The 13994-nt window shown below is 44.5% G+C and overlaps 1 protein-coding gene across 3 annotated transcripts; it reads right to left on the bottom strand.

The window, feature by feature from the left end:
* Positions 1 to 576: 576 nt before the first annotated feature.
* On the bottom strand, positions 577 to 11264 carry LOC135570701 (intermembrane lipid transfer protein VPS13B-like). 3 transcript variants are annotated; one of them, XM_065016654.1, is made up of 3 exons: positions 11130 to 11264; positions 6472 to 6630; positions 577 to 1330 (listed from the first exon to the last, which is right to left on the bottom strand). In XM_065016654.1, the coding sequence occupies exons 2-3, from the start codon at positions 6616 to 6618 to the stop codon at positions 1097 to 1099; spliced, it is 381 nt and encodes a 126-aa protein (XP_064872726.1). In that variant the 5' UTR covers positions 6619 to 6630; positions 11130 to 11264; the 3' UTR covers positions 577 to 1096. The 3 variants fall into 3 exon arrangements, with proteins under 3 accessions (XP_064872726.1, XP_064872728.1, XP_064872729.1); XM_065016656.1 differs by having other exon boundaries at positions 6472 to 6625; XM_065016657.1 differs by having other exon boundaries at positions 11149 to 11264.
* Positions 11265 to 13994: the final 2730 nt, after the last annotated feature.

Here is a 13994-nt window from a genome sequence, read left to right as displayed (position 1 = left end):
TCAGCCCTGCTGGGAGTTAGTTGACATCACTCAGCCCTGCTGAGAGTTAGTTGACATCACTCAGCCCTGCTCTAAAAACAGCCTGGGAGTTAGTTGACATCACTCAGCCCTGCTCTAAAAACAGCCAGGGAGTTAGTTGACATCACCTGTCTGAGACCCTAAGCCAACGTGTCTGAGACCCTAAGCCAACCTGTCTGAGACCCTAAGCCAACCTGCCTGAGACCCTAAACCAACCTGCCTGAGACCCTAAGCTAACCTGCCTGAGACCCTAAGCCAACCTGTCTGAGACCCTAAGCCAACCTGCCTGAGACCCTAAGCCAACCTGCCTGAGACCCTAAGCCAACCTGTCTGAGACCCTAAGCCAACCTGCCTGAGACCCTAAGCCAACCTGTCTGAGACCCTAAACCAACCTGCCTGAGACCCTAAGCCAACCTGCCTGAGACCCTAAGCCAACCTGCCTGAGACCCTAAGCCAACCTGTCTGAGACCCTAAGCCAACCTGCCTGAGACCCTAAGCCAACCTGTCTGAGACCCTAAGCCAACCTGTCTGAGACCCTAAGCCAACTTGTCTGAGACCCTAAGCCAACCTGTCTGAGACCCTAAGCCAACACGAAGAAAGAGGTGAACTGAGCCATGGGCTGTTTGGACTGCTGCGGAGACAGAGGGGGTTCTGGGTAAAGGAGTCTAGAATGTGATGAACTGAGTCATGGTCCTGTTGGACTGCTGAGGAGACAGAGGGGGTTCTGGGTAGAGGAGTCTAGAATGTGCTGAGGAGACAGAGGGGGTTCTGGGTAGAGGAGTCTAGAATGTGCTGAGGAGACAGAGGGGGTTCTGGGTAGAGGAGTCTAGAATGTGCTGAGGAAACAGAGGGGGTTCTGGGTAGAGGAGTCTAGAAAGGAAGTTGGATCGGGGAGAAACCAACAACACGTTTTAAACCCAGTCTATTCCTGTGGAACGTCAGAGATTCTAACTTGGGTCATGTAGAAACCTCTCCCCTTAAGATATCGAAGGAAGGCTTGAACGTCTTTCAGTGATACAGCAAGACTGTAAGGTCTCAGGAATACACACCAGCTTCGGGAATGCCATGACAGTATGCACTAAATTGGAGTACTGCACTCGTCTGCAGTGCACTGATCACCAGTGGGCTCCTGTATATATATATATATATAAAACCCAGCGGTACTAACCTGTGCTTCGTCCTTCAGTTTGAGGATACACTCCATTGTGTTAATGGTGATGACCACGGCCTCGGAGCCCAGTTTGGTCCAGGGTACGTGGATACGCAACTCATGGATGTGACCGCTCAGGAAGGTAAAGGGCAGTTTCAGCTCCTAGAAACAGGGAATTAAATTTAAATAAGTCACTGCGTTGGCTCAGTGGGTTGGAGCCTGGGTCTGGCAATGCTAAGGGATGTGGGGTACGATCTCTAGAGGAGATCATCTGTGGACAACTGACCAGACATGAGGGTAGGATCTCCCTCTGACCACTAGGCTACCTGCCCCCCCCTCCTCTAACCACTAGGCTACCTGCCCCCCCCTCCTCTGACCACTAGGCTACCTGCCCCCCTCCTCTAACCACTAGGCTACCTGCCCCCCCCTCCTCTAACCACTAGGCTACCAGCCCCCTCCTCTAACCACTAGGCTACCTGCCCCCCTCCTCTAACCACTAGGCTACCTGCCCCCCTAACCACTAGGCTACCTAACCTGATCACCCCCATCCTCTAACCACTAGGCTACCTGCCCCCACCCTCTAACCACTAGGGCTGCCCCCCCCCCTAACCACTAGGCTACCTGCCCCCCTAACCACTAGGCTACCTGCCCCCTAAACACTAGGCTACCTGCCCCCCTCCCCTAACCACTAGGCTACCTGCCCCCCTAACCATTAGGCTACCTGCCCCCTAACCACTAGGCTACCTGCCCCCCCCTAACCACTAGGCTACCTGCCCCCCCCTAACCACTCTAGCCCCCCCTAACCACTAGGCTACCTGCCCCCCCCCTAACCACTAGGCTACCTGCTAACCACTAGGCTACCTGCCCCCCCCTAACCACTAGGCTACCTGCCCCCTCCTCTAACCACTAGGCTACCTGCCCCCCTAACCCCTCCTCCCCCCTAACCACTAGGCTACCTGCCCCCCCTAACCACTAGGCTACCCCCCCCCCTAACCACTAGGCTACCTGCTCCCCTAACCACTAGGCTACCTGCCCCTCTAACCACTGGGCTACCTGCCCCCCCCCTCTAACCACTAGGCTACCTGCCCCCCCCTAACCACCACTAAAGTGCTAAAATCAGCCCTGGTGGGATCCCCCCTCCCTGGGTGTCACTATTGAGCAGGAACAGGCAGGTGGCAGGGCACACGTCTAGCCTGGGGTCACTAACCACAGAGGCAGGTGGCAGGGTAACACACCCTAGCCTGGGGGTCACTAACAGGAACAGGCAGGTGGCAGGGTGCACACGTCTAGCCCCCTCCTCAGGAACAGAGAGGTGGCAGGCTAACACACGTCCCTGGGGGTCCTCTAACCACAGGCAGGTGGCAGGGTAACCACGTCTAGCCTGGGTGTCACTAACCACAGGTGGCAGGGCTACCTAGCCTGGGTGTCACTATTGAGCAGGAACCAGGTGGCAACCACGTCTAGCCTGGGGTCACTGAGCAGGAACAGAGAGGTGGCAGGGTAACCCCTAGCCTGGGGGTCACTAACAGGAACAGGCAGGTGGCAGGGTGCACACCTAGCCTGGGGGTCACTATTCCAGAGAGGTGGCAGGGTAACCACTAGGCTAGCCTGGGGGTCACTATTGAGCAGGAACAGAGAGGTGGCAGGGTAACACACGTCTAAGCCTGGGGTCACTATTGAGCAGGAACCAGGTGGCTTGGGTGACACACCTAGCCTGGGGGTCACTAAAAACAGGAACAGGCAGGTGGCCACCTCTAACCACTATTGAGCAGGAACAGACCAGGTGGCAGGGTGACACCCTAGCCTGGGGGTCACTATTGAGCAGGAACAGGCAGGTGGCAGGGTAACACCTGTCTAGCCTGGGTGTCACTGAGCAGGAACCAGGTGGCAGGGTAACACACCTAGCCTGGGGGTCACTAAGCAGGAACAGAGAGACAGGTAGGGTGACACACGTCTAGCCTGGGGGTCACTAAGCAGGAACAGGTGGCAGGGGCTACCTAGCCTGGGGGTCACTATTGAGCAGGAACAGGCAGGTGGCAGGGTGACACACTCTAGCCTGGGTGTCACTATTGAGCAGGAACAGAGAGGTGGCAGGGTGACACCGTCTAGCCTGGGGGTCACTATTGAGCAGGAACAGAGAGGTGGCAGGGTGACACACGTCTAGCCTGGGGGTCACTATTGAGCAGGAACAGGCAGGTGGCAGGGTAACACACGTCTAGCCTGGGGTCACTATTGAGCAGGAACAGACAGGCAGGTGGCAGGGTGACACCGTCTAGCCTGGGGGTCACTGAGCAGGAACAGGCAGGTGGCAGGGTGACACACGTCTAGCCACCGGACGATGGAACAAGTGACCACTGGCAAAAGAGCAGACTCAGATTGAGACTGACCTGACCTCCATTCATAAAGTTACCTCAGCCAAAAGAGCAGACTCAGATTGAGACCCCTGACCTCCATTCTAGTTACCTCAGCCTAACCACTGAGACTGACCTGACCTCCATTCATAAAGTTACCTCAGCAAAAGAGCAGACTCAGATTGAGACAGACCTGACCTCCATTCATAAAGTTACCTCAGCCACTCAGATTGGACTGACCTGACCTCCATTCATAGTTACCTCAGCAAAAGGCAGACTCCAATTGAGACTGACCTGACCTCCATTCATAAAGTTACCAGCAAAAGAGCAGCAGATTGAGACAGACCTGACCTCCATTCATAAAGTTACTCAGCAAAAGAGCAGACTCAGATTGAGACCCTGACCTCCATTCATAGTTACCTCAGCAAAAGAGCAGACTCCAATTGAGACTGACCTGACCTCCATTCATAAAGTTACTCAGCAAAAGGCAGACTCAGATTGAGACAGACCTGACCTCCATTCTAAAGTTACCTCAGCAAAAGAGCAGACTCAGATTGAGACAGACCTGACCTCCATTCATAAAGTTACTCAGCAAAGAGCAGACTCAGATTGAGACTGACCTGACCTCCATTCATAAAGTTACCTCAGCAAAAGAGCAGACTCAGATTGAGACAGACCTGACCTCCATTCATAAAGTTACCTCAGCAAAAGAGCAGACTCAGATTGAGACAGACCTGACCTCCATTCATAAAGTTACCTCAGCAAAAGAGCAGACTCAGATTGAGACAGACCTGACCTCCATTCATAAAGTTACCTCAGCAAAAGAGCAGATACAAAGTCAATAGCATTACTAAGAGTTATTCCTGGACATTAAAGTGTTATTACCGGGTTATTACCGGGTTATTACCGGGGTATTACAGTGTTAATACCGGGTTATTACCGGGGTATTACCGGGTTATTGAGCAGGAACAGGTTATTACAGGGGTATTACAGTGTTAATACCGGGTTATTACCGGGTTATTACCGGGGTATTACAGTGTTAGTACCGGGTTATTACCGGGGTATTCGTGTTAATAACAGGTTATTACCGGGTTATTACCCAGTTATTGGCAGGTTATTGCAGGGTTATTGCCAGGTTATTACAGGGTTATTGCAGGGTTATTGCCATGTTATTGCCAGGTTATTACAGGGTTATTGCAGGGTTATTGCCGGGTTATTGCCAGGTTATTACAGGGTTATTGCCATGTTATTGCCAGGTTATTACAGGGTTATTGCAGGGTTATTGCCACCAGGTTTTGCCAGGTTATTACAGGGTTATTGCAGGGTTATTGCCAGGTTATTGCCAGACCCAGTTATTACAGGGTTACCATGTTACCTCCATTCCAGGTTATTACAAAGGGTTAGCATGTTATTGCCAGGTTATTACAGGGTTAAGGGTTATTGCCAGGTTATTACTGGGGTATTACAGTGTTAATACCAGGTTATTACAGGGGTATTACCGGGTTATTACAAGGGTATTAGTGTTATTACAGTGTTATTACCGGGGTATTACAGGTTATTACAGTGGTATTACAGGGCTATTCGTGTTAATAACAGGTTATTACCATGTTATTACAGGGGTATTACAGTGTTAATACCAGGTTATTACCATGTTATTACAGGGGTATTCGTGTTAAAAACAGGTTATTACCGGGTTATTACCCAGTTATTGCCAGGTTATTACAGGGTTATTACCATGTTATTGCCGGGTTATTACAGGGGTATTACAGTGTTATTACAGTGTTATTACAGGGGTATTACCAGTGTTAATGCCGGGTTATTACAGTGTTATTGCCAGGTTATTATCGGGGTATTACGGGTATTAGTGTTATTACAGTGTTATTACCGTGGTATTGTTATTACAGGGGTATTCAGTGTTAATGCCAGGTTATTACGGTGTTATTACAGGGGTATTACAGTGTTAATACCAGGTTATTACCGTGTTATTACAGGGGTCAGTGTTAATGCCAGGTTATTACCATGTTATTACAGGGGTATTCGTGTTATTACAGGGGGTATTAGTGTTAATACCAGGTTATTACCGTGTTATTACAGGGGTATCAGTGTTAATACCAGGTTATTACCGTGTTATTACAGGGGTATTACAGTATTAATACCAGGTTATTACCATGTTATTACAGGGGTATCAGTGTTAATACCAGGTTATTACCGTGTTATTACAGGGGTATTACAGTATTAATACCAGGTTATTACCATGTTATTACAGGGGTATTACAGTGTTAATACCAGATTATTACTGTGTTATTACAGGGGTATTTGTGTTATTACAGGGGGTATTACAGTGTTAATACCAGGTTATTACCATGTTATTACAGGGGGTGTTATTACAGTGTTAATACCAGGTTATTACCGTGTTATTACAGGGGTTAGTGTTAATACCAGGTTATTGTGTTATTACAGGGGTATTACAGTGTTAATACCAGGTTATTACCATGTTATTACAGGGGTATTACAGTGTTAATACCAGATTATTACTGTGTTATTACAGGGGTATTCATGTTATTACAGGGGTATTAGTGTTATTACAGGGGGTATTACAGTGTTAATACCAGGTTATTACCGTGTTATTACAGGGGTATCAGTGTTAATACCAGGTTATTACCATGTTATTACAGGGGTATTACAGTGTTAATACCAGGTTATTACCATGTTATTACAGGGGTATTACAGTGTTAATACCAGATTATTACTGTGTTATTACAGTGTTATTACAGGTGTTAATACAGGGGTATTACAGTGTTAATACCAGGTTATTACTGTGTTATTACAGGGGTATTACAGTGTTAATACCATGTTATTAGCGTGTTATTACAGTGTTAATACCAGGTTATTAGCGTGTTATTACAGTGTTAATACACTTTATTCCAGTTTAATTCCAGGGTGAATCCATACCTGCTCCAGGACATCCAGCTTCAGCTCCAGCTTGCTCAGTACTACGTCTCCTCCCCATAGCGACAGCTGCAGGTCAGAGGGCTTCAGGTTCTTGATGTATTTGTTCACGTAGGTCATCAACAGGGGTGTGACATAGGACTCCAACATCCTGCCTCTGTCCTGGACCACAAACACAACAGGGAAGAAAGGGGAGGAGTCAAATAACACATGTCCTGGACCACAAACACAACAGGGAAGAAAGGGGAGGAGTCAAATGTCCTGGACCACAAACACAAACACATGTCCTGGACCACAAACACAACAGGGAAGAAAGGGGAGGAGTCAAAATAACACATGTCCTGGACCACAAACACAACAGGGAAGAAAGGGGAGGAGTCAAAATAACACATGTCCTGGACCACAAACACAACAGGGAAGAAAGGGGAGGAGTCAAATAACACATGTCCTGGACCACAAACACAACAGGGAAGAAAGGGGAGGAGTCAAAATAACACATGTCCTGGACCACAAACACAACAGGGAAGAAAGGGGAGGAGTCAAATAACACATGTCCTGGACCACAAACACAACAGGGAAGAAAGGGGAGGAGTCAAAATAACACATGTCCTGGACCACAAACACAACAGGGAAGAAAGGGGAGGAGTCAAATAACACATGTCCTGGACCACAAACACAACAGGGAAGAAAGGGGAGGAGTCAAATAACACATGTCCTGGACCACAAACACAACAGGGAAGAAAGGGGAGGAGTCATTCCAAGTCACAACACATAGTTTTTTTTATTTTTTATTAAAGGTTGAATAAAGCAAGTTGAGCTAGCCAAATAACATATCTGGTAACCGAGGGCTATCCTTAGCTAGCCAAATAACATATCTGGTAACCGAGGGCTATCCTTAGCTAGCCAAATAACATATCTGGTAACCGAGGGCTATCCTTAGCTAGCCAAATAACATATCTGGTAACCGAGGGCTATCCTTAGCTAGCCAAATAACATATCTGGTAACCGAGGGCTATCCTTAGCTAGCCAAATAACATATCTGGTAACCGAGGGCTATCCTTAGCTGGCCAAATAACATATCTGGTAACCGAGGGCTATCCTTAGCTAGCCAAATAACATATCTGGTAACCGAGGGCTATCCTTAGCTGGCCAAATAACATATCTGGTAACCGAGGGCTATCCTTAGCTGGCCAAATAACATATCTGGTAACCGAGGGCTGTCTTTAGCTAGCCAAATAACATATCTGGTAACCGAGGGCTATCCTTAGCTAGCCAAATAACATATCTGGTAACCGAGGGCTATCCTTAGCTAGCCAAATAACATATCTGGTAACCGAGGGCTATCCTTAGCTGGCCAAATAACATATCTGGTAACCGAGGGCTGTCTTTAGCTAGCCAAATAACATATCTGGTAACCGAGGGCTATCCTTAGCTGGCCAAATAACATATCTGGTAACCGAGGGCTATCCTTAGCTAGCCAAATAACATATCTGGTAACCGAGGGCTATCCTTAGCTGGCCAAATAACATATCTGGTAACCGAGGGCTGTCTTTAGCTAGCCAAATAACATATCTGGTAACCGAGGGCTATCCTTAGCTGGCCAAATAACATATCTGGTAACCGAGGGCTGTCTTTAGCTAGCCAAATAACATATCTGGTAACCGAGGGCTGTCTTTAGCTAGCCAAATAACATATCTGGTAACCGAGGGCTATCCTTAGCTAGCCAAATAACATATTTGGTAACCGAAGGCTATCCTTAGCTAGCCAAATAACATATCTGGTAACCGAGGGCTATCCTTAGCTAGCCAAATAACATATCTGGTAACCGAGGGCTGTCTTTAGCTAGCCAAATAACATATCTGGTAACCGAGGGCGATCCTTAGCTAGCCAAATAACATATGGTAACCGAGGGCTATCCTTAGCTAGCCAAACAACATATTTGGTAACCGAAGGCTATCCTTAGCTAGCCAAATAACATATCTGGTAACCGAGGGCTGTCTTTAGCTAGCCAAATAACATATCTGGTAACCAAGGGCTATCCTTAGCTAGCCAAATAACATATCTGGTAACCGAGGGCTGTCTTTAGCTAGCCAAATAACATATCTGGTAACCAAGGGCTATCCTTAGCTAGCCAAATAACATATCTGGTAACCGAGGGCTATCCTTAGCTAGCCAAATAACATATCTGGTAACCGAGGGCTATCCTTAGCTAGCCAAATAACATATCTGGTAACCGAGGGCTATCCTTAGCTAGCCAAATAACATATCTGGTAACCGAGGGCTATCCTTAGCTAGCCAAATAACATATCTGGTAACTGAGGGCTATCCTTAGCTAGCCAAATAACATATCTGGTAACTGAGGGCTATCCTTAGCTAGCCAAATAACATATCTGGTAACTGAGGGCTATCCTTAGCTAGCCATGCCTACAGCCCTTCAAAAAGCCCTCCAGTCAAACTAACTGCCCTAGCTAGAGATGCAGGACTGTAGAGAACTGGTAGAACCAGTCACATGGTAATGTGTGTTATAGATCGTCCTTTGACAACGTTAAAGTTACAGCGAACCACCTCTCACAGAACATCATGTGGTTTTGCCTTTTCATGTATCCAAATCTATGTGACTTGAGAGCGGATGATTTGCTAGATTGCATTGCTTGCGTCGTGAGACTATAGAGTTTATCAACGTTGCTATTCGTTATTCACTGAGGATTTATTCCTCGTGTCACTATTGTTTAATTTGTCATCTTTAACTCTGCATTGTTGGAAAAGGGACCCGTAACTATTTCATGGTTAGTTTTACACCTGTTGTTTACGAAGCATGCGACAAATACAATTTGACGTGAAACTGTGACAGCTCACTACAGCCCGGCAGCTAGCTAGATAGTGTAGCCATAGAGAATGATTAGAGTCCTCTAGTGGCCAAAGGGCCATTTAAACACGGGCAGCACCATGAAGGGCTTCCACCATACTTCCGCCATTTTAAAGTAGTCAACTGGGTGGGGATTCCTATAAAGTTGTAGCCTCAATAGCGCTACCGATGCCGTCACTGACGCTACAGCGGTTTAAACAGATGATTCCTCTATCAATGAAATTACATTTGCTTAATTGGCATGACGTAACAATGTACATATTGCCAAAGCTTATTTTGGATATTTACAATATAAAAATAAAAATTGTCAACGGTATAACAGTAACAACAATAACCAAGTGTCAAAATAGCCATACATTGAACAATAACAACAAGCATACAGTAGAGGACAAAGTCCCCCCTTATCTCAGCTCGCTGGTCACCATAGCATCTCCCACCTGTAGCACGCGCTCCAGCAGGTATATCTCTCTAGTCACCCCCAAAACCAATTCTTTCTTTGGCCGCCTCTCCTTCCAGTTCTCTGCTGCCAATGACTGGAACGAACTACAAAAATCTCTGAAACTGGAAACACTTATCTCCCTCGCTAGCTTTAAGCACCAACTGTCAGAGCAGCTCACAGATTACTGCACCTGTACATAGCCCACCTATAATTTAGCCCAAACAACTACCTCTTTCCCAACTGTATTTTATTTATTTATTTATTTTGCTCCTTTGCACCCCATTATTTTTATTTCTACTTTGCACATTCTTCCATTGCACAACTACCATTCCAGTGTTTTACCTGCTATATTGTATTTACTTTGCCACCATGGCCTTTTTTGCCTTTACCTCCCTTCTCACCTCATTTGCTCACATTGTATATAGACTTGTTTATACTGTATTATTGACTGTATGTTTGTTTTACTCCATGTGTAACTCTGTGTCGTTGTATCTGTCGAACTGCTTTGCTTTATCTTGGCCAGGTTGCAATTGTAAATGAGAACTTGTTCTCAACTTGCCTACCTGGTTAAATAAAGGTGAAATAAATAAATAAATATGTGCAGGTTGATTGGTCTGTCTATCTCTATGGGTGTATCTGATGTGTACTGACGCTTTCATCTGGATTCAATCCAATTTATGTTTAATCTAGAATGTAGAATGGAGGTGCAATATGGATGATGAGACGCATGTTGCTGAGCCTCTGGAGGCATGAAGAGGCCACCACCTCGCCAGGCACCTCGTAACAACGAGGAGGGCTCCGTATAGTTCCGCATTGACATGATTGGTTGACTGTAGGTGAGGGCGGGAAGTCCCTGTATAAACACAAACTCGCTTCCTTCACATCTTCCTTCCACAGCTGCTCTACGAAGCGCAACAAGTATTAACGACATGACTTCTGCAGAGGCCGTATCACCGTAAATACCGCACGACCAATGCAGACATCGGATTGACCATGAAGCGCCTTTAAAAGGACATCATAATATTGTTGATTGGGGTCCATACAATGCAACCCAGCTAGCTAGCACAATTAGCATGCAAGTTTCAACAAACTTGTGGGCCTGGCACGTACCATTAGTTAACTACCTAGTGAGCAGCAGTTAATAAGGCTGGTTAGAGTTAGTTCGCTAGCTGATTAGTTATTGGACTATTATAAACGGGTGTCCGTGTTGCATTCTGGTAAAGTGTTGGCTAGCCAAATGACAGTTGAGTTGGATAGCTCCAGTCCTAACCTGCTTGCTAACCTTAGCCTAGCTAGATATCTAGCCATTTCAGTAGCCAAATAAACGAAGCTTATACGACTGCCGTCTCTACTTACACTCAATTATTTCCCTTACGTGTTTGCTGCAGTTTTCAATTAATCTCTTCGGTAACACACTAGTTAAGTCATCCCGTTAGCTGAAGCAAGGCACATTTTTGTCTCAGGGAAACGTCATCGTCAACTAACACAGAACTTCCGAGTGTTAACTGTGTCGTCATTTCCTGGTTAGGTATCAAACACCACGCCCCCTCCCTCGTGATGGGACCAAACCAATACATTTACGCGGTTCCCTTTCCTTGCCTCGTCTCATTCATAAAATATAGTGAATTGTGTTCAGAGCAAAATGGTGTAAATTTATCAAGCGCAATTGAAGCACAAAACGATTGCGTTTTAGGGTTTGAGGCTACGTGATCTGGTGAAAATAAAAATACAAGTAGCTAGTCAACTTCTTAAATTTAGCTCATGAATGGTTTTATTATAATTCTAGCATGATACAGTAATTAAAATTAAAATAGATTAATAGTAGAAAATGTATGGCTATAATAAAAATGTATCAAATGTTGCACCAGAGTACTTGGAATAGGAATAAACAATGAAAGCTAAATGTGTAGTTCATCATGCTGAAATCTTTAAACGAATGCTTAGTCTTTAGATTCTAGTCTGCACGTGTCAACTGCTAATCATTGTCGACATTTTGATTACTTCTCCCAGCAAATTCTGAAATGTCTGATTTCAATACAATAGAATGAAAAATAGCAGATCACATAGGTCCATGCTTGTATTATTGTATTACTGTTATGTGCATTTTCTCTGGAGATTTCAAATATAAGAAAAATAATCTGATTTAAACCACATACTTGCTTGAGCATGTTGTTGAATTCTGATGTTTATTCCATTTCATATTTTAAAAATTCTCCCTTATTTCCAGGTGTAGTTTTACAAATCACAACTTATTCCTCTCATGTCCTTTTAATCATGAAATGTAATGACAAATACTTAGCCGAATACATTAAAAAGGGACAATCAGCAGTTTCTACATCCATTTTTGGACTTATAAATGAATGGTATGTACCCATTGATTGTTGAAGAATATAACTTCTAAACGCCTCATGAGCTTAGTTCCACTGTCACACCCCATCAGAACCCTAAATATACCGTGCCTTCAGAGAGTATTCATACCCCTTGATTTATTACACATTTTGTTGTGTTACAGCCCTGAATTCAAAATGGATTAAATATATTTTTATTCTCATCCATCTACACACAATACCCCATCATGACAAAGTGGAGAAATTTTTTTTGAAAATGTTTGCAAATGTATTGAAAATGAAATAAAAATATCTCATTTTTCAATACATGTTAGAATGTTTGCAAATGTATTGAAAATGAAATACAGAAATATCTCATGTACATAAGAATTCACACAGCTGTTAGTCTTTCTAAGTCAATTACATGTCTCTAGATTGATTACAGCTGTTAGTCTTTTGTAAGTCTCTAAGATTGATTACAGCTGGGAGTCTTTCTGGGTAAGTCTCTAAGATTGATTACAGCTGTTAGTCTTTCTGGGTAAGTCTCTAAGATTGATTACAGCTGTTAGTCTTTCTGGGTAAGTCTCTAAGATTGATTACAGCTGTTAGTCTTTCTGGGTAAGTCTCTAAGATTGATTACAGCTGTGTTAGTCTTTCTGGGTAAGTCTCTAAGATTGATTACAGCTGGGATTGATTACAGGTTCTAAGATTGATTACAGCTGTTAGTCTTTCTGGGTAAGTCTCTAAGATTGATTACAGCTGTTAGTCTTTCTGGGTAAGTCTCTAAGATTGATTACAGCTGTTAGTCTTTCTGGGTACGTCTCTAAGATTGATTACAGGTGTTAGTCTTTCTGGGTAAATCTCTAAAGTCTCTAAGATTGATTACAGGTGTTAGTCTTTCTGGGTAAGTCTCTAAGATTGATTACAGCTGTTAGTCTTTCTGGGTAAGTCTCTGTCTTTTGTAAGTCTCTAATATTGATTACAGTAGTCTTTCTGGGTAAGTCTCTAAGATTGATTACAGGTGTTAGTCTTTCTGGGTAACGTCTCTAAGATTGATTACAGGTGTGTCTTTTGTAAGTCTCTAAGATTGTTGCTAGACAACTGTGATTACAAGTCTGTAAGTCTCTAATATTGATTAGATTTTCAAGCTAAGATTGATTAGAGATTTTTTTTTAAACTGTAGTCTTTCTGGGTAAGTCTCAATCAGGAACATTCACTGTCGTCTTGGTAATCACCTCCAGTGTAGAATCCTGGTGTTAAAGGTTCTTGTCCTGTTGAAAGGTGAATTCATCTCACCATTGTCCTGTTGAAAGGTGAATTCATCTCACCATTGTCTGTTGAAAGGTGAATTCATCTCACTGTTGTCTGTTGAAAGGTGAATTCATCTCACCATTGTCTGTTGAAAGGTGAATTCATCTCACCATTGTCTGTTGAAAGGTGAATTCATCTCACTGTTGTCTGTTGAAAGGTGAATTCATCTCACCATTGTCTGTTGAAAGGTGAATTCATCTCACCATTGTCCTGTTGAAAGGTGAATTCATCTCACCATTGTCCTGTTGAAAGGTGAATTAATCTCACCATTGTCTGGTGAAAGGTGAATTCATCTCACCATTGTCTGTTGAAAATCAGACTGAACCAGGTTTTCATCTAGGATTTTGCCTGCGCTTAAATCCAATTAGTTATTATTTATTTTATCCTGACCACCTCCCCAGTCATTAACGATTACAAGCACACCCAAAACACTCAGGTTCCCGAGTGGCACCGCGATCTAAGCCACTGCATCTCAGTGCAAGAGGTGATACCTGTAATTCTTGGTAGTGACTGGGTGTATTGATACACCATCCAAAGTGTAATTAATAACTTCACCATGCTCAAAGGGATATTCATTGTCTGA

The sequence above is a fragment of the Oncorhynchus nerka genome, unplaced genomic scaffold (genome assembly GCF_034236695.1).
Source record: "Oncorhynchus nerka isolate Pitt River unplaced genomic scaffold, Oner_Uvic_2.0 unplaced_scaffold_920, whole genome shotgun sequence".
Taxonomy (NCBI): Eukaryota; Metazoa; Chordata; class Actinopteri; order Salmoniformes; family Salmonidae; genus Oncorhynchus; species Oncorhynchus nerka.
The sequence above is the reverse complement of the archived record's forward strand: the minus strand, read 5'-3'. Positions and strand labels throughout refer to the sequence as shown.